This window comes from Oncorhynchus mykiss, chromosome 25, assembly GCF_057628025.1.
Source record: "Oncorhynchus mykiss isolate SJ-2025 chromosome 25, ASM5762802v1, whole genome shotgun sequence".
NCBI lineage: Eukaryota > Metazoa > Chordata > Actinopteri > Salmoniformes > Salmonidae > Oncorhynchus > Oncorhynchus mykiss.
The window spans coordinates 33,203,430-33,228,494 of NC_143046.1; the positions used below are offsets into that span (position 1 = coordinate 33,203,430).

At 44.5% G+C, this 25,065-nt stretch overlaps 3 protein-coding genes across 8 annotated transcripts; 1 reads left to right on the forward strand and 2 right to left on the reverse strand.

The window, feature by feature from the left end:
* Nucleotides 1-264: 264 nt before the first annotated feature.
* Nucleotides 265-4,624, reverse strand: LOC110505029 (GTP-binding nuclear protein Ran). 2 transcript variants are annotated; one of them, XM_036969615.2, is made up of 7 exons: nt 4,392-4,624; nt 2,784-2,848; nt 2,570-2,654; nt 2,070-2,195; nt 1,555-1,742; nt 872-1,042; nt 265-647 (listed from the first exon to the last, which is right to left on the reverse strand). In XM_036969615.2, exons 2-7 carry the CDS (start codon nt 2,814-2,816, stop codon nt 603-605), a joined length of 648 nt encoding a protein of 215 aa, XP_036825510.1. In that variant the 5' UTR covers nt 2,817-2,848; nt 4,392-4,624; the 3' UTR covers nt 265-602. The 2 variants fall into 2 exon arrangements, with proteins under 2 accessions (XP_036825510.1, XP_036825509.2); XM_036969614.2 differs by having other exon boundaries at nt 4,301-4,413.
* Nucleotides 4,625-4,819: 195 nt separating this feature from the next.
* LOC110505031 (NADH-ubiquinone oxidoreductase subunit 8) lies at nt 4,820-13,187 on the reverse strand. Its single transcript, XM_021583970.3, has 7 exons — nt 13,072-13,187; nt 12,253-12,307; nt 12,104-12,172; nt 11,822-11,911; nt 10,006-10,178; nt 5,439-5,567; nt 4,820-5,284 (listed from the first exon to the last, which is right to left on the reverse strand). The coding sequence occupies exons 2-7, from the start codon at nt 12,290-12,292 to the stop codon at nt 5,153-5,155; spliced, it is 633 nt and encodes a 210-aa protein (XP_021439645.1). The 5' UTR covers nt 12,293-12,307; nt 13,072-13,187; the 3' UTR covers nt 4,820-5,152.
* A 287-nt stretch (nt 13,188-13,474) lies between these two features.
* Nucleotides 13,475-24,987, forward strand: LOC110505032 (uncharacterized). 5 transcript variants are annotated; one of them, XM_021583972.3, is made up of 10 exons: nt 13,475-13,683; nt 14,056-14,210; nt 17,288-17,387; nt 17,459-17,566; nt 17,704-17,810; nt 17,978-18,092; nt 18,434-18,499; nt 20,610-20,799; nt 21,128-21,285; nt 21,406-24,987. In XM_021583972.3, the coding sequence occupies exons 2-10, from the start codon at nt 14,065-14,067 to the stop codon at nt 24,862-24,864; spliced, it is 4,449 nt and encodes a 1,482-aa protein (XP_021439647.3). In that variant the 5' UTR covers nt 13,475-13,683; nt 14,056-14,064; the 3' UTR covers nt 24,865-24,987. The 5 variants fall into 5 exon arrangements, with proteins under 5 accessions (XP_021439647.3, XP_090075798.1, XP_021439648.3 ...); XM_090219672.1 differs by having other exon boundaries at nt 13,519-13,683; nt 17,296-17,387; XM_021583973.3 differs by having other exon boundaries at nt 13,519-13,683; nt 14,059-14,210.
* The last annotated feature ends 78 nt before the right edge of the window (nt 24,988-25,065 follow it).

Below are 25,065 nucleotides of genomic sequence, written 5' to 3' on the forward strand. Positions count from 1 at the left end.
AGGACATTGGGAGATTTTCTTCAGAAGTTACACCGCACAGTACAGAGTATCAGGGTCAGAGCCCATTTCATTTCCACTCAATTATAGAAAATACAATAAAATAACTTTTCCTCATAGGGAAATTTGAATTCCAGTTTTACTTCCTGAATTGAAATTCACCCCAACCCTGCGTAATAAATCAGCAACTGGAAAGATTTGAGTCTACAATGCTCAACTTCTACCCCCAACGACATGTCAGAACAATGAATCAAAGACAACTGCATGTTGTATTGAGAATGTTTTTATTCAAAGTTAATTCCCCCAAGTGCTTCCGGTCAGTCGGCCTTAGCCAAGCGTGTGCCGGGTAAGGGCAGAGGGTGGTGCTTGATAATGGTGAGCTGCACATTACCATGCCAACACTAGGGCGGGTGTCTTACAATGAAACTAGAGAACCACACGACTTTACCAAGTTTGTATTTTTATCTGTTTTAAAACAGAAACGGAAAAAAGTTCCAAAATAAAAATAAATCTGCAACGGGATTTTACATTTAAAGGGGCCAAACTCCAACAACTTCCTGACACACAGGGGGGGGGGGGGGGGTCATACATACATACATAACAGGTTAAAGGTCATCATCTTCATCTGGGAGCGCTGTTTCTGATGCAACCTGGAGAGGGGGAGCCAGAAGTGAATAACGGTTAGTGTTACGACAATACACCATTTACAAATCAGCAACATTGATGCATGTTATTATCTAGCCATTCTGATTTAATTTCCTACAGTAAGACACTGATAAGATCAGATCCTTACGATCCAATTTAAACCGATAACATTTGACTGTCTCGACGCAGTCCATCTACCCATGCTGAGCCACTGTGCGGTTCTACTCACTTTGAGGTCATGCTCGTACTGCGCTGCGAGGGAGGGGTCCATGAGGATCTCTGGTGGGGCGAGAGCGGGCATGGCCACGAACTCCAGGTTGGGGTCTCCAATCAGCTTCCGTGCTAGCCACAGGAAGGGCTTCTCAAAGTTGTAATTACTCTTGGCAGAGATGTCGTAGTACTGAGAGAGGGAGAAGAGGGTTATAACATAACTGTGGAGAACAAGGTGTAAAATGTTTATTTACCCATTATTTCATCAGGGCTAGTCTCAGTTTGCACAGAAACCCAGATACACTGCTATACTTACTGACTTTATTGTCCCCACGGGGAAGTTGTGTTGCAGTGTCATGCACATGTTTAAAGTGGTATTTAAATACAAAACAAAATTGACAATACAACATTCATAAGTATATACATTCAATACAAAGCTCATAATATACATTCATAAATATATTTAAAAAATTGTTTTATTGGTAAGACTGGCTTGCTGCCCTAACTGAGTAGATAGGAACATTAGCCCACACTATTTAGGAGAGATATCACACCTGGCACAAATTATTGTCTAGTTCTGTTTTTCTTGCTGAGGGGTGCCCTATACCTGTGCCCAGAGGGGAGTATTTCAAAGCCCGGGTACAGGGGGTGGCTTGGTACAACACCGCCAGTCAACAATATTAAAAAGTGTGTAATTAGTACCTGGAGGTTCTTCTTGCGATGGAATACGATGCTCTTGGCTTTGACTTTCCTGTCTTTGATGTCTACCTTGTTGCCGCAGAGGACTATGGGAATGTTCTCACAGACTCGCACCAGATCACGATGCCAGTTGGGTACGTTCTTGTAGGTGACTCGGGACGTGACGTCAAACATGATGATTGCGCACTGGGCTGGAGAGCAGGAGGAGAGGAAAGAGGGAGCAGAGGAAAAAAGTACAGAAGGGGATTCAGAGAGTGAAGAGGCAAAGAAAGCAAGAGGAGGATGTAGAGAGGGAGTGTCACAACATGAATCTAGTCAACATAGCATCCTTACTGGAGGAGGCAGAGTTTACCCAGAATAGCTTTGTCATTCTCTACTAGACAGTCAGCCCCCCCGCCGCAAAGCTCTGTCGGCAAGTATGTCAGTAGAGCAGGGAGTTATTTTTAGTAACTAGGGCCCAGAGTTTTTCCTCTTGGCAAAACTTCCAGGCCAAGCAAACAAGCACTTTTATACAATACCTTGGATGTAGTAGCCATCTCGGAGCCCTCCAAACTTCTCCTGCCCGGCTGTGTCCCACACATTATATTTGATGGCCCCTCTGTTGGTGTGGAATACCAGCGGGTGCACCTCCACTCCCAGCGTGGCTGGAAAAGGGGAAAGGGGAGAGAAGAACAGAAACCCATCAGGACAGGCGAAAGAAGGGAGACAAGGAGAGGTAGCGAGAAATAAGGAAGAGAAAAGAGGAAGTGGGCAGAAGAGAAGAGACAGTTTAGAAACAGGTGTTTACAAGGCTGGTGCTGGAACGGTGGCTGTTGGTTTCATTCCGAGTCAATCCCTTGCTGCACACTTATCTGGTGCCTCCATGTATCCCCTCTTTCTTATGACTTAAACTCCAACAAACCATCCTACCACTACAGGCTGAGTGCAAAGGCCTAAAACATGTGGATGTGTTGGTGGGTTCGCGCTATAAATGGGTGTGTTGGTGTAAGTAATTACATGCTGGTGGGGAGTGACTTACCAACATATTTCTTCTCAAACTCTCCCGTCAAATGTCTTTTGACGAAAGTGGTCTTTCCCGTTCCTCCATCACCAACCAACACAAGCTGAGAGGGTAAGAGCGTTAGAAATTGGAACACATGGGGGGGGGGGGGGAGGCTAGTTATCCATGACATGCTTCATGTTCTAAAACAAAATAAACAGTACATGTGTGAGATAGAAGGAAAAACCCTCACCTTGAACTGGACCTGCGGCTCTCCCTCTGCCATTGTGGAATGTGTCGTGGGTTTTTTATGTTCTCCTAAAACACAGATCGGATGGTATGGTTAGCGAGCTAGTATAGTTAGCTGGCTACCCTGGCTAGCTGGATCAACTAACTAACTAGTAGTGGCTAATGAGATTGTAGTTTTGCAAAGGGGGTTCCCAAACTTTTTCCGCACTGTCCATTTCTTTTGACACCCCTTATTGGAGAGAATTTTGCTGGTTTAAATCTTGTTTTCTGCAATTCTACACATTTGCTCGTGTTTAATGTGACATTGAGTGACAAATTATAATATACATGGGCTAAAAAAACGAAATAAAGAAACCTTAGCTGACATGGGCTATTTGATCTGGACATTTCTGACAAGTTATAAATAGCGCTCTAAAGTGTGCAATGACGAAAATGACAAGATTAACTGACAATGCACTAACCAATTTCGAATCGGCACTATTACAACTTTCAAAAGCATTTTTAAAGCCTGACAGAGTTCCTTTATACAAATGTTTTCTTATTTAGGTCCCCCGCCCCACAGCGGTTTGTGCACCACTGAACTACAACAACCAAACAACCATTCGACATAGCAGCACGCGTCCAAGCTAACCAACAAGAAACCTTGGTAACTAGCTGCGCGTTCTATTAAACTAGCAACTTATTCCTAAACCTTTGCATATTTCCGGACATCTGACAAATCAGGACATTACAACGTGTAAACAATCCGATCGATAACCTAAATTCAGGCCTGTAGTTATGACTTCTAAATATAATATTAATCAGTTCGTGTGATGTCACGTTAGTTAGCTAGCCAGCACAGCATGCAGTCTAAACGCCGAGGATGGCTAGCCAGTACAGCATGCAGTCTAAACGCCGAGGATGGCTAGCCAGCACAGCATGCAGTCTAAACGCCGAGGATGGCTAGCCAGCACAGCATGCAGTCTAAACGCAGAGGATGGCTAGCTAGCACAGCATGCAGTCTAAACGCCGAGGACGGCTAGCTAGCACAGCATGCAGTCTAAACGCAGAGGGTGGCTAGCTAGCACAGCATGCAGTCTAAACGCCGAGGATGGCTAGCTAGCACAGCATGCAGTCTAAACGCCGAGGACGGCTAGCTAGCGCGTACGTTAGCTAGTTAGCGTTTGAGTGCGCCATTCAGCAGGCTGCCGCACTTTTCTAATTTCGGCTGGAACAATGTCTGTGCAGCACAATCTGTTCTCTGGCTAATTCACAGTCTAAGTAATGGTTCTGTTATGTAACAAATTAACCCTGCACAAAACTGCTACAGTCTGATATTTGTATGGAGAATAACAATATAACGAAACATCCTCAATCAAATCTATAAACGAAACAATAAATTAAAGTTGCCATCTAACGCTAGCTAGCATTTCGCTACTCGCAAAGCTAACGTGGTCTTAGAAATCAATAAAACTGTCTAACAACTTCGCTTATTGCCAAAATAATTACTTAACTGAAGGTATAAATACACAAATAACGCACTTTGGTGTCTCTGATTGTCCCAATTTTGATTCACAATGATTACAAATTGAATGTAGACTAGCATCACACCAGGAAAAATGTTCAGACTCACCCGGCGTTGAAACGAAGCGGAAAAGAGTAAATGGCTACGTCCGCGGGAGATTCAGCTACGACCTGAGTCCGTTTCCGCTCATATCACGTGATCAACGCCAGCGATAAACTGTTTTTGTTGCAACAATTTAGATATTAAAAACGTTGCGACTCTCAGTGATATACACGTAGGTAGTAAAGCTTTATGGTGGTTTAAAAACAAATTATGAACGTTTTGTAAAATGTAACATGCATGTTTTTTTGTTGTTGCCATGGTTGCTTTTTCCCCCCAGTCATTTCTTCTGCAATTTGGCCATATGATTTCTAGACAATGGAAGAGTGCAAGCTATAATATTTGTATTCAAACTATGCCAACCCATCTCTTTCTAATCTTCATTCAATCACACATGTACTTCATGCCCAAATCAGTATGAAACGGTACAAACAGGAGGCCTTCAGAACACAATTTATTTTCTTCTTACAAATAAGCTACAATTAAATCGACAGTTATTATAATGCTTATTCAAAATCTCATATGACAACATTTGCATGAGGTATACACTTAAATCAAATAGTGATTAATGCAAATGTGTGCGCTTTTGCTTTTACACTTGTGCGTGTTTATTTGACTTTGACAATATGCCTACTGGCTCTATGTTAAAAGTATGATCTATTGTGTAGTTGGTGAATTATTAATTGACATAGGATTGTCTTAGTGTTTACAGTATGCATAGTATAGGTAGTTAGCCAGTATGATGGTGGTTGGTGTGCCAGTATGATGGTCTATCTATAGAGGTAGTCTGCCTGTATGTTGGCAGCAATCTCCGACTCCCACTGATCTCCATTGTTCAGCAGCTTCTCTTTGTTGTACAGCAACTCCTCGTGGGTCTCCGTAGCAAACTCAAAGTTTGGACCCTGAAGGACATGAAAAAGTGAAATAAGACCAGAAACCCTTAACCCTAGAATACACCAGAAGTTGGAGAATATGCAACTGAAAGTTCTGTTCTCTTATGACCAAAGCCACTAGAATTTGACAAGCGGTGAGTGTGTGAGATTTCCAGCTGTTCACCTCCACAATAGCATCAACAGGGCAGGCCTCCTGGCAGAAGCCACAGTAGATGCACTTGGTCATGTCAATGTCGTAGCGAGTGGTTCTTCTGCTGCCGTCTGCACGAGTCTCAGCCTCAATGGTAATGGCCTGGGGCAGACAGGGGGGCAGCAGAGAGAGGACAGAATGAGCAGGCAGAGGGAAATAAACTGTCAGTGTCCGAATACCAATACCGTCGTACTAAATAATATAAAAACAAAGTGTAATAATATGTGAAATATCTAAAAACAGTACTCAAGATTGCGTCATCTAATGCGTGATTACGTTGACTCCCGCCATTCGTTCATTGTAGAACAGCGCGTCAATTTATCTGATTATCAGCTGTTGTCAAACACGTGCGTCGGAAAAGACAAGTGAATTCTACTAGATCGAACGTGAAAATGAGTATTCAGTTTAAGTATGTAGTAAGCTGCTATGGGTATTCGGACACAACCAGTGTGTACCCTATGAGCTGTGCAGTGGGTATTCGATTACCTTCCCGGGGGAGGTAACTGGCCTTTGTAGGGGTTACCTGGTTGGTGTACCATTGCATAGTAAAGTATATGAAGTTACCGATACCCTGGGTAGTGTTATGGACTGCAGGTACACTACATGACCAAAAGTATGTGGACACCTGCTCGTCAAACATCTCATTACAAAATCCTGGGCATTAAATATGGAGTTGGTCCCCCCTTAGCTGCTTTAACATCCTCCACTCTTCTGGGAAGGCTTTCCACTAGCTGATGGAACATTGCTGCGGGGACTTGCTTCTATTCAGCCACAAGTGCATTAGCCATGCATTAGCCATGAACCATGAAAAAAAGCCCCAGACCATTATTCCTCCTCCACCAAACTTTACAGTTGGCACTATGCATTGATGCAGGTGGCGTTCTCCTGGCATCCACCAAACCCAGATTTGTCTGTCGGACTGCCAGATGGTGAAGCGTGATTCATTACTCCTGAGAACGCGTTTCCACTGATCCAGAATCCAATGGCGGCAAGCTTAACACCACTCTAGCCAATGCTTGGCATTGCACATGGTGATCTTAGGCTTGTGTGCAGCTGCTCGGTCATGGAAACCCATTTCATCGAGCTACCAATAAACAATTCTTGTGTGGTTTTATCAACGATAAACCAAGTTCATACATGTAGATAGATAGCTAAAGAAAGATATGGCCGGAAGAACCAAAACGTGCACCCAGAACTGAGTTTGGGAAACGGTGGAACGGAGATGGCGGACACTGAGGTTTTGTTTGAAATGGCTAGTGAGTCGAGTGAAGCTAATAGTACAGAAAGTGAGAATGAGTGGGTTACGGTGACAAAGAAAAAAAGGGAAACAAAAGAAGTAAAGCTGTTGGACAATAGGAAACCATTTTTTTTGGTCGGAGTCAGGGTTTTGGATCAATGATACTTGGGAAATCCGTGTAACATCCCCAGGAACATCTGGAATGTGTTGGAAGAAAGTGTGGAGTCAGTGAGAGTCACAAGACGTGGTCTTATTTTGATTTTTTGTGTGTCTGCGGAGCAGAACAAGTGTGTTTTAAGACTCATAATGATATCAGACTGGAATGTTTCCAGTATGGATTTTCGTTGCAGGGAGCCTATCAAGGGGGATATTTCTGCGGTGGCTCAAGAAAAAAATGCAGAGAATATAACTGAAGACATCGATGTGGTTGGTGCTCGTCGATTGAGGTGAGGTGGACGGAGAAAAGAAGTTCACTTCATCCATGCTACTGTTCTTTGAGGAAGAGTCCCTCCCTTCACATCTAAAGTTAGGATTCGTGGTATACCCTGTAAGAGCTTCTGTGCACAAGCCCCTTCAGTGTCATACACGTAAAAGATTTGGTCATGTGTCAAGTGTGTGCAGAAGGGAAAAAATATTGTATGCCAGATGAAGGGAAATGCTGCAACTGTGGAGGTGAACGTGTGCCTGAATTCTTGGAATGTCCTGTTAGGGTGAAGGACAATGAGGTGGCACGGGAAAGGCGTGTCCAGCATGTCTCCTATCTGGCGGCGGTGAGAAAATTGGAAGGAACAAGTGGCAGGGAAGAAGCAATGGTAGTAAGAGCCACCAAGACCAGTGAATGTTTCTCATCAACCCGAGAGATAGTGAAATGCCACATGTTAAAAAAAGGTGGACTTTGTGTTATTTATTGCAAGGATTATAAACTGTACAGCACAAGCAGAGAAATCGAAGAAAATTGGAATCATTGTGAATGCCGCTGAATGTTTTTTGGGTCTTCGCGATTTCATAGCCGAGGCCGTGCAAGAAATCCCGTCAGGTGAATGTAACCCCATCACAGTCCCCTGAGGCTGTGTAGGGATGTATTTTGAAGTGGACTGTGAATGAAGAAGTATGATGTTTTTTGTACGTCGTTGTTTTCCCCTTTCCCGGAATGTTTTTTGTTTGTTTCTTATTCAATACCCTGTCCAGCTGGTGGAGGTAATGCACCATTAACATTGGATGCCAACCGCTGTTAAACCCCATCGAATAAGAAGAACAATTCTTGTGCTGACGTTGCTTCCAGAGTCCGTTTGGAACTCGGTAGTGAGTGTTGCAACCGAGGACAGACCATTTTTACCCGCTTCAGCGATCCTGTTCTGTGAGGTCTACCACTTCGCGGCTAAGCCATTGTTGCTCCTTGACGTTTCCACATCTTACAATAACAGGACTTACAGTTGACCGGGGCAGCTCTAGTAGGGCAGAAATTTGACGAACTGACTTGTTGGAAAGGTGGCATCCTATGACGGTGCCACATTGAAAGTCTCTGAGCTCATCAGTAATGCCGCTCTATTGCCAATGTTTGTCTATGGAGAATGCATGTGTGCTCGATTTTCTACACCTGTCAGAAACGGGTGTGGCTGAAATAGCCGAATACACTAATTTGAAGGGTTGTCCGCATACTTTTGTATATACAGTGGCTTCGGAAAGTATTCAGACCCCTTGACTTTTTCCACATTCTGTTACATTACAGCCTTGTTCTAAAATGGATGAACAAAAATAGAAAATCCTCAATCTACACATAATACCCCATAATGACAAAGTAAAAACAGGTTTTTAGACATAAATACCTTATTTACATATGCCACTCGAAATTAAGCTCAGGTGCATCCTATTCCCATTGATCATCCTTAAGATGTTTCTACAACTTGATTGCTGTCCACCTGTGGTAAATTCAATTGATTTCATAAGGTCCCACAGTTGACAGTGCATGTCAGAGCAAAACCCAAGCCATGAGGTCAAAGGAATTGTCCGTAGAACTCCGAGACAGGATTGCGTTGAGGAAGGTTACTAAAAAATGTCTGCAGCATTGAAGAGTCCCAAGAACACAGTGGCCTCCATCATTCTTAAATGGAAGAAGTTTGGAACCACCAAGACTATTCCTAGAGCTGGCCACCCGGCCAAACTGAGCAATTGGGGTAGAAGAGCCTTGGTCAGGGAGGTGACCAAGAACCCGATGGTCACTCTGACAGAACTCTAGCGTTCCTCTGTGGACATGGGAGAACCTTCCAGAAGGACAACCATCTCTGCAACACCACCAATCAGGCCTTTATGGTAGAGTTGCCAGACTGAAGCCACTTCTCAGTAAAAGGCAGATGACAGCCCGCTTGGAGTTTGCCAAAAGGAACCTAAAGACTTTCAGACCATGAGAAACAAGATTCTCTGGTCTGATGAAACCAAGATTGAACTATTTGGCCTGAATGCCAAGCGTCACGTCTGGAGGAACCCTGGCACCATCCCTACAGTGAAGCATGGTGGTGGCAGCATCATGCTGTGGGGATGTTTTTGAGCGGCGGGGACTGGGAGACTAGTCAGGTTCGAGGCACAGATGAACGGAGCTAAGTACAGAAAGATTGATGAAAACCTGCTCCAGAGCACTCAGGAGTTCAGATTGGGGCGAAGTTTCACTTTCCAACAGGACAACAACCCTAAGCACACAGCCAAGACAACACAGGAGTAGCTTCGGGACAAGTCTCTGAATTTCCTTGAGTGGCCCAGCCAGAGCCCGGACTTGAACCCGATCGAACATCTCTGGAGGGAACTGAAAATAGCTGTGCAGCGACGCTCCCCATCCAACCAGACAGAGCTTGAGAGGATCTGCAGAGAGGAATGGGAGAAACTCCCCAAATACAGGTGTGCCAAACTTGTAGCATCATACCCAAGAAGACTTGAGGCTGTAATCGCTGCCAAAGGTGCTTCAACAAAGTACTGAGTAAAGGGTCTTAATACTTATGCAAATGTGATATTTAAGTTAATTTTTATAAATGAGTAAAAATGTATAAAAATCTGTTTTTGCTTTGTCATTATGGGGTATTGTGTGTCAATTGATGGATGGAAAAAAAATATGTAATCAATTTTAGAATAAGGCTGTAACCTATTGCAATGTGGAAAAAGTCAAGGGGTCTGAATACTTTACGAAGGCAAGCAGGTATTAATGATGCATATGCCTACATACAGTAGTTTGTAGTACTAGTGAGTATAGTGGCCAGGGCATTGAGGGCAGTGTAGTGCTTTACCAGTGTGTTTATATGGGTGTATATGGGTCACCTGGGCAGGGCAGACAGCCTCACACAGCTTGCAGGCGATACAGCGCTCCTCTCCATTGGGGTACCGGCGCAGAGCGTGTTCACCACGGAAACGAGGAGACAGGGGACCCTTCTCAAACGGGTAGTTGATGGTAGCGGGCTCGCGGAATAGGTAACTCATAGTCATCCCCAATCCTGGAGGAGTGTGTGGGAAAGACAGGTAAAGAAATGTTACTTAAGGTGTGTGTGTGCGCATCACTGGAGTACCGCAAGGCCCACGAGCTCTGGGGTCCCATTCGTCTGTCATCGATGTCTATTTTATTTGACTTAATAAATCATTTTGACAGTAACCCTGCAAAAAGTAATTCATAAACCTTTTCCATTTGTACTAGGAAGCTAAGCGTTTGTTTCTTGGGCTTCAGGAATGTGGCTGAAAAAGTGAATGAGGGGAAGCTTACTCAGGTAGTTCTTTGTGGTTTTTAGTTGAGAAAACAAAAATCTCTGCAGAAGCGACAGTTACAGGGATGGTAAAAACAGCTATATTTATGTAGCAACGTCAGGAAAACTGTGAAGGGAGTTGTGCTTCAAAATGAGCAAGTTTGTAACATCTTCAATTGAGCCTCTCATTCTTAATTGCCAGCCTCAACGCGTTAAGGAAAGAGATTAACTGTCGCCTACAGGAAGCTCTGGGGACAGGTCATTTGGATACTGGACAGACGATAAATTGTCAGATGCAAACAGATTATCGTCTTTAACAGACAACACTTCTTGAGGGCTTGAACAAAAGATGGCAGTTTACGTTTTTGTTCATACATGGTGAACCAGCGTTTGAGTTGTGTGGTTGCAATATCAACTGCCCCTTATCTCTGGTCTATCTTGGCATGCATCATTCAAGACTGCGTTTAAATTGTGTGCAGCACAATGGACATATAACGCACAATGTCTCAGGAAAGACTGTCTGGGTTGGTAATACTCACTATAGAAAACAGTCAGGCTCCCAACCTGGACCTACAGCCCTTGGCGAAAACATTTGCACACAAAAAAGGAAGCCTTCAGGACACCAGGGGAGTCTCTTAAATTGGATTTAATTTAATTCACCTTGAATATTGCAGTCCATTCGTGTAGGCTACTAGCCAGACATAATCTGCCCAGTTCAACAATAAATAGTGGCTGAATTTATCCTCAAGACAACTACTTTTTCCTCATTGTCAGGCTATTTGATGTGAATTTTTATAAAAAGCTAAATACGGTATATAGCTATAGATAGTACACTGCATAATGAAACAAACCCTAATAAGCTAGTGTTTTGAGAGTGGACTGACTATTATTTGGTATTAATAGACTTGTTATATGCACAACTTTTTACCCAAGCTGGGTGAGAGAGTGAGGATGGCTCATCTCATGCAGGCTCTGGTAACCTATACAGGCCAGTTGTATATTCCCCCCCAAAATTAATTGGTAGCTGATTAGTATGCTGTTGCATCAAACATTTATTTTACAATCTGCAATGTTTGAATGTCCAACTTTAATTGCATTATTGCTGCCAACCAGCAGTCTAAAAATAGCAGCATTGCGACACTGTGTATAGCTTTGTGAAATGTTAGGCTTAACATGAGAAAATGCCGACCAAATAGGCCTACCAATACACATTAATCCATTAGCTAAAGCTAAGCTAAACCCTGGCACCCCAGAAAACCTATCAATGTTTGCAGCCGCATAGACATGTCGCAATTTCAGCACCATGGACAGTGGTCGGTAGAGTCTGTACTTTGATTAGTATTTTTATTTTAGAGGGGGGGACTCCAGAGAAACTGTGTTATGCAAGTGGTGTGTGTCACCTCTGAAGAGCTCGGTCCACAGGAGAGTCTGAGCAGCTCGGTCTGTGATGGACCTCATATCAAGAGGAAGTTCCTTGGCATTCACATACTCTATATACACACACACACACACACACACACACACACACACACACAGAGAGAGAGAGAAAGGAGAACAAGATGAGAGCGAGAGGAGAACAAGAGAGGACAAAGAAGAGAACAAGAGATGAGAGAGGCAGCTATGAAGCCAAATCAAATTCATTGTTATGGGTACTGCTGAATATCAACATTTGTGTTACTTACTGTACATCCCTCTCTGCACACTGAGGCTGAAGTGTCGAACCAAACCGGGGCTGATAACTCCAAAGGTGCCTACCAAATAAACAGAATAGACAGTGACACATGTAACCCCCCCCATGATAGCAATTTGATTTACAGGTGTCTAGTCTTACCTGGCCTGGGGCAGTAAAGCAAACGCACTGCAGTAGACATTGAAGCAAGAAGAAACTGGAGAGAGAGAGATATGGACCATTTGTTGAATAGTTGGTCAATGAGGCAAATAGGCAAAATTGTGGATTCCTGATCCCACATGTCCAACAGCAGAAACAACCTTTCTCTCTGCCCCTACGTGACCTCCAGTGAGCACATCCTAAACACAAACCTCTTCGAGAGTGTATGTAAGGTGGTGAACAGATTGTCGGGCAGCTGCTTTACCCTGCACTTTCCTAATCTCCCATCCCCAATCTGGCTTTTCGGCGACGTCACAGGTCACACAAAAGCGCCATGCATAAGCACTTTCACAGCCAATCACACTGACCTTACAAATAAATACTGCAGGCTACCGTACAATTGTAGCCCCCCAAAATTTACAATGTATAGGCTACAACTGTAGGAAGACGTTGTCACTAGCAAAGAAAGTTGAAAGACAAAGCGTGCAGTTTCTCGTAAATCCCGAATAGTTTATAACTTTAACTAGGCTGTTTTGATAAATAAACCTTGAGGAAAAACGGTTATATTTAAAACTCTGAATAATAACTCACTATCGACAGTAGGCTATCCGAGCTGTCTGGACCATATGATGGTGAAGCTGTTCAGGCAACAATAATTACATGCTGCGCACTTAAATACCGCTGTCCAGACCGGACCGTTTACTTCGCAAGTATTCTAAGCACTGTAATAGAAAATGCAGGAATACCGATTCAAAAACAAAATAAACATGTCAAATTACATATTTGTTTAAAAAAAACAGCATCAAACATTGTGAAACATACCTGCTCCCACAACCTGTGATAACAGACGCAAGGGACAACGGTCTATGCACTTGCACTGTTGCTCCGAGAGGAGGGGAACTCAGACGAGGCTTGTGAAACAGCAGTGTACTGTAGACCTGGGTAGACATAGTCGCCATTTTGAATGTGGCAAAGTTCGATGCACTTACTATCCAGTGCATGTCAAAATATGGGATTATTCATCACACCACCCTCCTATTTTACAATGCTATTATACACACCAGTGGAGACTGGTGGGAGCAGCTATAGGAGGAAGGGCTCATTGTAATGGCTTGAAAGGAATTCATGTGTGGTTTCTATATGTTTGATCTGTTTGATACCATTCCATTTATTCCATTCCAGCTTTTACCACGAGCCCTTCCTCCTATAGCTCCTCCCACCAGCCACCACTGACACACACACACACACACACATATATATATATATATGTATATACATACACACACACAATAATGACTTCCCAATATGAGTTTGTGAGAGCGCAAGACTGAATAGCGGAAGTTTCTCTCTTTCTTTCCAATCTCGTTCTAACCAAACACTTCCCTCTAGCAAGCATTCCACCCAGTGATCAAAGAGGAGAGAGAGAACTCAAAGGTATTTGATTTTACACCATTGCTACTTTATAACTACCGAATATGGTGACAGTCACAGTTAGTGTCGAGGCAGGAAGCAGATTTGGCTTCACCTCTGCTTCAAATTGAACAACTTAATCTGTTGATGCTGTGGATAGATTCTGTAGCTCCACACTGTATGTATGAAGCCTAGATTGTGTTAAATTGCTTTATTTATGTAACAATAGGCTGTAGGTTTGATCTAAGTGTTTTAATATACAGGATAAGTATTCTTATAAGTATACTTGCTTTAGCTCTAACACACATAAAGTACAGACACACACAACGGACACACTCTGGTCCATCAATACAGAAGTGATGAGTATTTTTGAATCTGGGACCTCTCCTCTCTCAGTAGAGTAAGATGCTGAGTGCGTCCACTCCGACTCAGATGCCCCCCAGCGGAGTGGACATTTCTGGTTCTGACAGGGGGTCAGAGGTCAGTGTTCCAACTCCAGCCACAGAGACAGACCGCTTCGGCTTCATCCTGGTGAATGGATCCACTGCCGGGTCAGTACGAAGCAGTCTCTGGCTTAGCAGCACTGAAAACCAGTTTCTGTTCTCTATCTCACTCTTCACTGTAAAGGTTTACATTTTCTCTCTCTCTCTTTTTTTTTTAAAGTCCATGTACAGTCTTTCTCATTTTATTTTTAAATCACCACTGTATGTCTAATAAATCACTGTGTGTTTATTTAGCAAAAATAACAAAAAAATATTTGTAATAATGTATTTCCCGTGACTTAAAAAATGTAACATTAACCTAACAAAGACAGTCGTGTAGGAATGAGGTTTGTACAGTAAATGTAAATACATTTAAATAATTTGCTTTTTTATTATAATGGACTGATGGTACCTGCATCTGATGGTCATGGTGCTTTCAGGACAACTGGGAACTCGGAAAGAAACTAGGTCAAATCATGACGTCAGTGATCTTCAGGTCAGAAAGTCAGTGCTCAAGAAAGATGCCCGAGTTTCCGACTTCCCAGTTGTCTTGAACACACTGAAGTTGGAAGTCAGAGATTTCCAAGTTCCCAGATGTTTTAAGCACGGCATTAGTCGCAGCTCAGGGAAGGATGGAGAGAGCAGCAAATAGTCCACCTCTCACAGTCCCTGCTCTCTCCTTCCTTTCCTCCGGTGAGACTGACCAGAGAGAGGGCCCACCGTCTTCCACCTGATGGCGAAACTCAAGTGGCACTGCCTCATGCACAAATTCATGTTGGTCCTATGACCAGAGAAAGTGAAACATTCCTCGATATTAAAAAAGACACGACGAGCTGCAGATAATAATAAAAACGCAGGGCTATCAAGACACTTGGTTACTCATTCATTGCCGCTGCAGCTCAAGTGGAAGTAGGGAGAAGCACGTTTTCTGTTTTGTAATAGTGTTGAATAAAACAGTGTTGAGAGTGCTGAATAAAAACTTAGGCATGAACTCACTCATTAAAAAGCAGCTCTTTGCCGTATTCTTTGACAGTCTCTCTCTGGTCACGGTTTTAAAAGTAATGAAATCTCACGTAGGCTAGTATCAAACTTCACTGTGGCCGGGGGTCGTGGAAGCTGTCGTAAGTGTGGTTGGAGCTATCCGATTGGCCAGTGCAGTAGGCACACTCTATTTAGCCACAGATCTCCCGGTCCTCGGGCAAATTAAATAGTTTAAAATGGGAACAATTTACCTTTGCCAGGGCTTCTGAATCAATCAAATCAAATCAAATGTATTTATATAGCCCTTCGTACATCAGCTGATATCTCAAAGTGCTGTACAGAAACCCAGCCTAAAACCCCAAACAGCAAGCAATGCAGGTGTAGAAGCACGGTAGCACTGCCGAGTGTATCAAGTGTACCTACCATCAACAGTGTATCAAGTGTACCTACCATCAACAGTGTATCAAGTGTACCTACCATCAACAGTGCAACCCGTACAAAATAATAATAAAAGGAGTGTAAGACTTTATCGTGGGCTTTTCTACAGAAATATTTGGTGATCGACTAGGAATGCCTTGAAGATTGACCAGTTGAACGCAATCGACCGGTTGGTGACCACAGATGTAGGCTTTAGGAAACACATTTGAAGATATTTACATACACAGCCATGCTTGGCGGATAGGATGGTCTAGAGCCCACCCCCTTACCCAGATGAACAGTCATTATTATAATCAGATCACATTGTGATATCTCGATATGGCCAAAAGTTCCATCCCACCTGAACAGGCTGAAATTATAGGTGTTTTTTTTTTAAAAGCTCTTACACAAATAAGAGGGGGTGCTTTGCTGCAAGGGGGACTGGTGAACTTCACAAAATAGAAGAAATCATGAGGAAGAAAAATGATGTGGATCGATTGAAGCAACATCTGAAGACATCAGTCAGGAAGTTAAAGCTTGGTTGCAAATGGGTCTTTAAAATGGACAATGACCCCAAGCATACTGGCTTAAGGACAACAAAGTCAAGGTATTGGAGTGGCCATCACAAAGCCCTGACCTCAATCCTATAGAACATTTGTGGGCAGAACTGAAAAAGCATGTGCGAGCAAGGAGGCCTTACAAGCCTGACTCAGTTACACCAGCTCTGTCAAGAGGAATAGGCCAAAATTCACCCAACTTATTGGGGGAAGCTTGTGGAAGGCTACCCAAAATGTTTGACGCAAGTTAAACAATTTAAAGGCAGTGCTACCAAATACTAATTGAGTGTATGTAAACTTCTGACCCACTGGGAATGTGATGAAAGAAATGCAATCTGAAATCAATCATTCTCTCTACTATTCTTCTGACATTTCACATTCTCAAAATAAAGTGGTGATCCTAACTGACCTAAGACAGGGAATTTTTGTGAGGATTAAATGTCAGGAATTGTGAAAAACTGAGTTTAAATGTCTTTGGCTAAGGTGTATGTAAACTTCCGACTTCAACTTGTTGCTTTTACACAATTTCAGTGTTATTTTGACCTGTGTGGAAATATCCTAAAAAACAACAGCAGGAAAATCACCTTTTTAACTGCACTGCCCTTTAAAGGATTGATTAGTTATGATAAGAGAAACAAACTGAGCTATAATGCATTTCTGGTGAACAGAAGACACTAAAGACTCATCCTGTAACTCGCAACTTCATGCAAAGAAACAGTTGTAGCACGAAAGATCACAGTTCAGCGTCACAGTACTTTTTTAATTTTTATATATATATACAAAAGTAAGTCATTCTTTATTTAGTTCATAGAATAAACCCAGCTAATAACCGAACACAAATATAACAGACATCCTCTTAACAGTCATCTCCTACACTCTCTCACTCTGTGTCCTTGAACATCCTGACCCGTTGCTATGGAGATAGTCATACCGCCACCATGCGGTTTTCCTGTTTCCTGTGTATCTTTACGGTGTTCTCTTTCTCTGTGACGAGACATGAAGGTGCAGTTGACTCAACTCAGTACATTTTGGTAAATTGGCTGCCTTAGAGAGGACTTTGGTCCTCAGAAACAGGAGAGTCAAAGTGAGGAGTTAGTTACCTGCCCTAGAAAGATATGGACTTGAAAACGTTATTATGACAGCTATGCTTAAAGTGATCACCTTATTTTGCTTATGATATGTTGGTGTCAGGAGTGAAGGCCCTGCTCCTGAGCTCGTTAGACAGAGAGAGACTAAGTGGATCAACATCATCAGCCAATGGGATCGGGTCTTACTAAAGAAGTCCAGCAAGGTGTGTACTTGGCGTTTTTGATATAACCTGGGACACCAGACCCAGGTATTTACTCTCCACCGGTCTCTCAGGTCAAAGAGCAGTGTCAGAAAGGCATCCCAGCATCCCTCAGGGCTAAATGTTGGCCACTGCTGTGTGGCGCCACAGACAGAATGCACCGCAACAAGGACCTCTACCAGGTAAGATAGAGTAAACAACTCAACTATATAGATAGGTTCTAATAAACGATTCTTACTGGGCCTTTATGGCATTCTTACCGTAAATATACAAATATTGCAGAGTAAAGTTATCAGGTAAATCTCTCTCCCTCTGTCAGACTCTGGACTCCAGGCCTGCCCTACAGAGCTGTGTGGACGTTATCGAGAGAGACTTAGACCGCCAGTTCCCCTTCCATGAGATGTTCCTCTCCAGAGATGGCCATGGGTTAAACAGCCTCATGATACTCCGTACAATTTATGGAACGATGATGACATACAACACATCTTTCTCCATCTCTCGTTCTTTTTTGTAGTGTTGTATAAATATTGTCTGGTGTTATCCGTCAGTGTTCTGGTTGATCTGAGTGTTGTGTTGTGTGTGTGTGTGGGTAGGCAGCGTGGTCTGTTCCGCGTGCTGAAGGCCTTTACTCAGCTGAAGCCTGACGAGGGATACTGTCAGGCCCAGGGACCTGTAGCAGCTGTACTGCTGATGAACATGCCTACTGAGGTACTGTTACAATCAGGGGCGCAACTTTGGTATTAGAAGTGGGGGGGGGGGACGCTCGAAGGCGTCCCATGGTCCTAAAGCACACGTTGCCTCGTTTTGTATCACATTCCAATGATAAAATTAGGGGGGATAAAAATGCCATTTCAGAATGTAGGACATGTCCCCCCGGACATGTCCCCCTCTCGCCCCTCAGTCCCTCAGTGAAATTGCGCCCCTGGTTACGATCACCATCCATCCACCTGAACAACATGAAAGGACTGGATAGGTGGCAAGCTTGAGCTTTCTCTCTGTCACAGCCTGTAATAACCTTCCGTCTCTACCTTTGCTTTCCCCTCCTATAGGAGGCATTCTGGTGCCTGGTACAGATTAGTGAACAGTACCTCCCTGACTACTACAGCCCCCTTCTGGTAAGATAATGTTACTTACTGCTCATGGTCAATTAGTGATCCAAAGAGTACTCACAGAGTGAAAACTGCATATGTACAGTGCCAGTCAAACGTTTGGACACACCTACTCATTCCAGGGATTTAATTTATTTTTACTATTTTCTACATTGTAGAACAATTAGTGAAGACATCAAAACTATGAAATAACCAAAAAAGTGTTCAGCAAATCTAAATATATTTGATATTTGAGATTCTTCAAAGTAGCCACCATTCGCCTTGATGACAGCTTTGCACACTCTTGGCATTCTCTCAACCAGCTTCATGAGGTAGTCACCTGGAATGCATTTCAATGAACAGGTGTGCCTTCTTAAAAGTTCATCTGTGAAATGTCTTTCCTTGTTAATGCTTTTGAGCCAATCAGTTGTGTTGTGACAAGGTAGGGGTGGTATACAGAATATAGCCCTATTTGGTAAAATACCAAGTCCATATTATGGCAAGAACAGCTCAATTAAGGAAAGAGAAACGACAGTCCATCATTACTTTAAGACATGAAGATCAGTCAATCCTGAAAATTTCAAGAACTTTGAAAGTTTCTTCAAGTGCAGTCGCAAAAACCTTCAAGTGCTATGATGAAGCTGCCTCTCATGAGGACCGCCACAGGAATGGAAGACCCAGAGTTACCTCTGCTGCAGAGGATAAGTTCATTAGAGTTACCAGCCTCAGAAATTGTAGCCCAAATAAATGCTTCACAGAGTTCAAGTAATAGACATATCTAAACATCAATTGTTCAGAGGAGACTGTGTGAATCAGACCTTCATGGTTGAATTGCTGCAAAGAAACACCTTCTAAAGGACCCCAATAAGAAGAAGAGACTTGCTTGGGCCAAGAAATATGAGCAATGGACAATAGACCGGTGGAAATCGGTCCTTTGGTCTGATGAGTCCAAATTTGAGATTTTTTGTTCCAACCGAAGTGTCTTTGTGAGACGCAGAGTAGGTGAATGGATGATCTCCGCGTTTGTGGTTCCCACCGTGAAGCATGGAGGAGGTGTGATGGTGTGGGGGTGCTTTGCTGGTGACACTGTCTCTGATTTATTTAGAATTCAAGGCACACGTAACCAGCATGGTTTGCACTTGGTGGGACTATCATTTGTTTTTCAACAGGACAATGACCCAACACACCTCCAAGCTGTGTAAGGGCTATTTGACCATAAAGGAGAGTGATGGAGTGCTGCATCAGATGACCTGGCCTCCACAGTCACCTGACCTCAACCCAATTGAGATGGTTTGGGATGAGTTGGACCGCAGAGTGAAGGAAAAGCAACCAACAAGTGCTCATCATATGTAGGAACTCCTTCAAGAATGTTAGAAAAGCATTCCAGATAAAGATGGTTGAGAGAATGCCAAGAGTGTGCAAATCTGTCATCAAGGAAAAGGGTGGCTACTTTGAAGAATCTAAAATCTAAAATATATTTTGATTTGTTTAATGCTTTTTTTGGTTACTACATGATTTCATATGTGTTATTGTCATGTATTGTCATGTTGTGTCCTGTTCCTGTTCTTTCTCTTCACCCTGTCTCCCTCTGCTGGTCGTATTAGGTTACCTTTTCTTCCCCTCTTTCCCCCAGCTGTTCCTTGTCTTCTCTAACTACCTCGTTCACCCCTTTTCCCACCTGTTCCCTTTTTCCCTCTGATTAGGTCTCTATATCTCTCTCTGTTTCTGCTCCTGTCTTTGTCGGATTCTCGTTTGTGTTACTCATGCCTGAACCAGACTATCGTCGTGTTTGCTGCAACCTTGTCCTGTCCTGTCGGAATCTGCCTGTTCATCTAACCTTGTCCTGTCCTGTCGGAATCTGCCTGTCCATCTGAGCCTACGTGTGTTTCATCATTAAAGAAACTCTGTTTTGTTAATTCGCTTTTGGGTCCTCATTCACGCACCTGACAGTTATTTCATCATTTTTATGTCTTCACTATTATTCTTCTATGTAGAAAATAGTATAAATAAGTGTGTGTGTCCAAACCTATGACTGTTACTGTACATCAATATGTTTTTCATCAGTAAAGGGTTTGGTTGTTGTAACATAGCTGAATAGAATTTCTCCAGACACTTGTCTCTCTAATGTTGTCTGTAGGAGGGGGTTCTCTTTGATGCGGCCATGCTGACCTGGGTGCTGAAGAAGACATGTCCCGCAACCCACAAGCATCTGCAGAGACACGGCGTGGAGCCTCTGATGTTCGCCACCGATTGGCTGATGTGCCTGTTCACACGCCACCTACCATTCAACACCCTCCTCCGAGTCTGGGACCTGTTCTTCTGCTACGGTCTGTTAATGAAGGGGGAATGAATGAATTAATCTATCGATCTATCTATTCATTCATATATGTTATCCAGTATATCTATAATTATATTATGGCCATTCACCTGCTCTTCTGTCCCTATCTTGTCTGTCTGAATGACAGAGTACATACAGAGACCCCTCTTCCTCTGTCTGTCTGTCTGTCTGTCTGTCTGTCTGTCTGTCTGTCTGTCTGTCTGTCTGTCGTGAACCCTAAAGAAAGTATCTTTCTAACAAAGGGTTTGGTTAGTCTCACCTCTCACTCCCCACATATCCTGTGTGTCGTTCTCACCCTCTCCATCCCCCTCCATCAGGAGTGCGTGTGTTGTTCCAGGTGGCGGTTGTGTTGGTGCGCAGGGCTCTGGGCCGGGTGGAGCAGAGGGAGGAGTGCGAGGGCCAGATGGAGACTCTGGAGAGGCTGAGGGGTGTGAGGGAGCAGGTGCAGCAGGAGGACGATACCTTCATTGGAGAGGTCAGACACCTGGCCTCATGTACACCGGTTATACTTGAACTATCCTACCATGCATGTACAATACACACCTGTGTTACCCCACTTTTACCAACTTTCCATCGCCCTTTCACCCCCACCCAGGTGTGTTCTGTCCCTCTTTCGGGTAAGGATCTGGAGAGGCAGACGGAGAAAGAGCTGGAGAAGTGGAGGAAGGAACGGCCTGCCTCCACTTTTGATCCCCGGGGTCGTTGCCACGGATATCGGATGGCGTGGGCGAGGGCTCGAGAGAGGGAGGAGGAGAGGAACAGGAAGGAGAGGGCGAAAGGAAACCTGTCCATCCCACCGATTCGCTCGCCCTCCCTCCTCTCTCTGTCTCCCTCGCTCCTCCGCAAGAGGTGGAAGAGAGGGAGCAAAACAGACACAGGGGAGTGGGAGGGGGGAGGCAGAGAGGTGAGGAAGGTTTCAAAGGAGGTGTGGGAGGAGAGAAGCGAGGGAGGGGATCTGGGGGGAGGAAGTGAGAAGGATGGTAGTCCAGTGAGGGCCCAGGGTGTTCCACCTCCTGCTACAGAGGACAGGGAACCAGTGGAACTGAGAGAACCGTTAGAACACAAAGAACCATCAGAACAGGAAAGAACCCAAAAGACCCAGATGACCCCAGATTCAGCCAGAGTAGCGTCCCAGCAGCGTGAGCTCACCGCTGACCCTCGCGTCACCTCACAGGGCCAGGAGGAGGAGCAGGGTGGTTTCAGCGAGACACAGGCCTCTGAGCAGCACAGCGACAGCCAGTCACAGGAAACTAACCACAGTAAAGGCTCCATGGAAACACAGGAAGTACTGAGCAAACAGTCAACAGAGAGTGCACGTGTCGTCACAGAGCACATAGTGACAGAGACAAAGGGTGAGGCAGAGGAACGCAAGGAGACAGAGGCACATGCAGAAGCCAAGACAGAGGAGGAAACAGTGACAGAGATCCAGATTCACACAGAAGCCAAGACAGAGGAAGAAATAGTGACAGAGATCCAGATTCACACAGAAGCCAAGACAGAGGAGGAAACAGTGACAGAGATCCAGATTCACACAGAAGCCAAGACAGAGGAGGAAACAGTGACAGAGATCCAGATTCACACAGAAGCCAAGACAGAGGAAGAAACAGTGACAGAGATCCAGATTCACACAGAAGCCAAGACAGAGGAGGAAACAGTGACAGAGATCCAGATTCACACAGAAGCCAAGACAAAGGAGGAAACAGTGACAGAGATCCAGATTCACACAGAAGCCAAGACAGAGGAGGAAACAGTGACAGAAATCCAGATTCACACAGAAGCCAAGACAGAGGAGGAAACAGTGACAGAGATCCAGATTCACACAGAAGCCAAGGCAGAGGAGGAAATGGAGGCTGAGGTACAGAAAGGACAACACACAGATAAAAGTGTAGGAACAAAGACAGATATGGGGTCAAAAACAGAGACTCAAACAGATGTTAATGCAGACACTGAGACAGACACTGAGACCGACACGCAACAAGAGGCAGATACAAACTTAGAGGCAGAAACAGACGTTGGGTCACTGAGAGAGAGAGACAAAGAGACGAACACAGAGACTGATACCAACAAGGAGATAGAGGCACGTACAGAGACACAGTCACACAAAGGGGCAGCAATGGAGACACACACGGACAAAGAATCTGAGGCAGAGAGACAAACAGAGGTAGAAACTGAGGAAGAGGCACATACAGAAACAGAGACACAGGGAGAAAATGAGTCAGCGATGCACATAGAGGCAGACATAAGAGTAGAGGCAGACTTGGGGTCACAGATGGAGGCTGATACACACATAGAGACAGAGAAAGAGTCAGAGATAGAGGTAGGGACAGAGACAGGGACAGAGACGCGCACAGAGGAAACTACTGACACAGGGATAGAGGAAGCCACTGACACAGGGATAGAGGAAGCCACTGACACAGGGACAGAGGAAGCCACTGACACAGGGATAGAGGAAGCCACTGACACAGGGACAGAGGAAACCACTGACACCGGGATAGAGGAAACCACTGGCACAAACACAGGGACAGAGGAAACCACTGGCACAAACGCAGGGATAGAGGAAACCACTGGGACAAACGCAGGTATAGAGGAAGCCACTGACAAAAACACAGGGACAGAGGAAACCACTGACACAAACACAGGGACAGAGGAAACCACTGACACAAACACAGGGACAGAGGAAACCACTGACACAAACACAGGGACAGAGGAAACCACTGACACAAACACAGGGACAGAGGAAACCACTGACACAAACACAGGGACAGAGGAAGCCACTGACACAAGCACAAGGACAGAGGAAGCCACTGACACAGGGATAGAGGAAACCACTGACACAAGCACAGGGATAGAGGCGGTCATAGCGTCCCCAAATGAAATTCGGACACACACAGAGACAGCATCAAAGATAGAGGTACAATACACAGAGCCCTCTAGGATAACACAAGCCAATCAGAGCCAGGTTTCTCCAGAGTTGACCTCAGGCCAAGACCAAACAGGCCAAGACCAAACAGGCCAAGACCAGAAGATTCCTGAAGAACCCCAGGGTCCAGTCACCATCCATCCAGAGGAGAATCAGGAGACCCAGAACGTCAGAGAGAGTGAAGGAGAGAAAGAAGAGGAAGCATTAACATTTCCCTCTCAGGAAGCCTCAACTGACATCCTTCCACCATCACATCAGGGGGAATCACTGAAAGCTGACCTCCCTCTCATACCTGGCAACCCAAAGTCCAAAAGTAAGAGTGAAAAGAGCAAGTCTCCACCTCCTGCAGACTCAAAGGCTGGATCTGGCAACCCAGTATCCACACACGCGGACGTCTCCTCCCAAAGGACTCAGGCCCGTGATGGACCTTTGGCAACCACTTCCGGAGACTTCCGGCACTGCAAGTCCTCCAGCTCACGGAAGCTCACTCGGAGGCTCTCTGAGGATCTCTTCACCGACCCCAACCAATCACAACCCACATTCACACACTCTAGCCAATCAAATGCATGCCTCATTCAGTTCGACCAACCAAAACCTAACACCACAGCTCCAATTCAGGTACCAAAACACCCAGAATCACCACGATATGTCACAGGGAGCATCCCAGGCACTGTCCCACCTCAGACTGTGTCCAAACCAGGCAGAGGACCAACCGACACCCCCAGGCGATTTGGTCTCTTCCGCAGGCTCAAAGGGGAGCAGCCCAAACAGGGCAGGGAGAAAGGGGAACCTAAAGTCCCTGTCCCCAAAATCCTGATCCAGGACTTTAGTGACGGGACAGGTGAGGGGCGCACGGTCAGGGGGGAGGAAGAGGAGGAGCTGAGCTCCAGAGAGAGGAGGAGGAGACGGAGGGAACAGGAGAGGAGGGAGAAAGAGGAGGAGAAGTTACGGAAGAAGAGGGAGAAGGAGATGGAGAAAGAGGAGAAAGAGAGAAAGAGGGAGAGGAGGAAGCCTCAGACGAGAGGGAAGAGTTTTCAGGTGCAACACAGCAATGTCCCCCTCCCCGGAAACAGCAGCTCACAGACATTTGGTTCCAAAAGAAACTCTACTCCGTCTATGGAGACATACTTTTAAAAAGCTAGGAAAGAAATCGACATCTAAAAATATTTTACAAACCACAAAAATTACCCATAAAACATTTCCTTCAATTGTAGACTTTTCTGGAATGTAAATAAAGCAATTATTTTTTCTAACTCAGGAAAGTAGTGTTTGTTTTATTCTAGGGCTTGTGTACATTGATCATTGACATGCCAACATAAACAGGAAGTGCTAGTT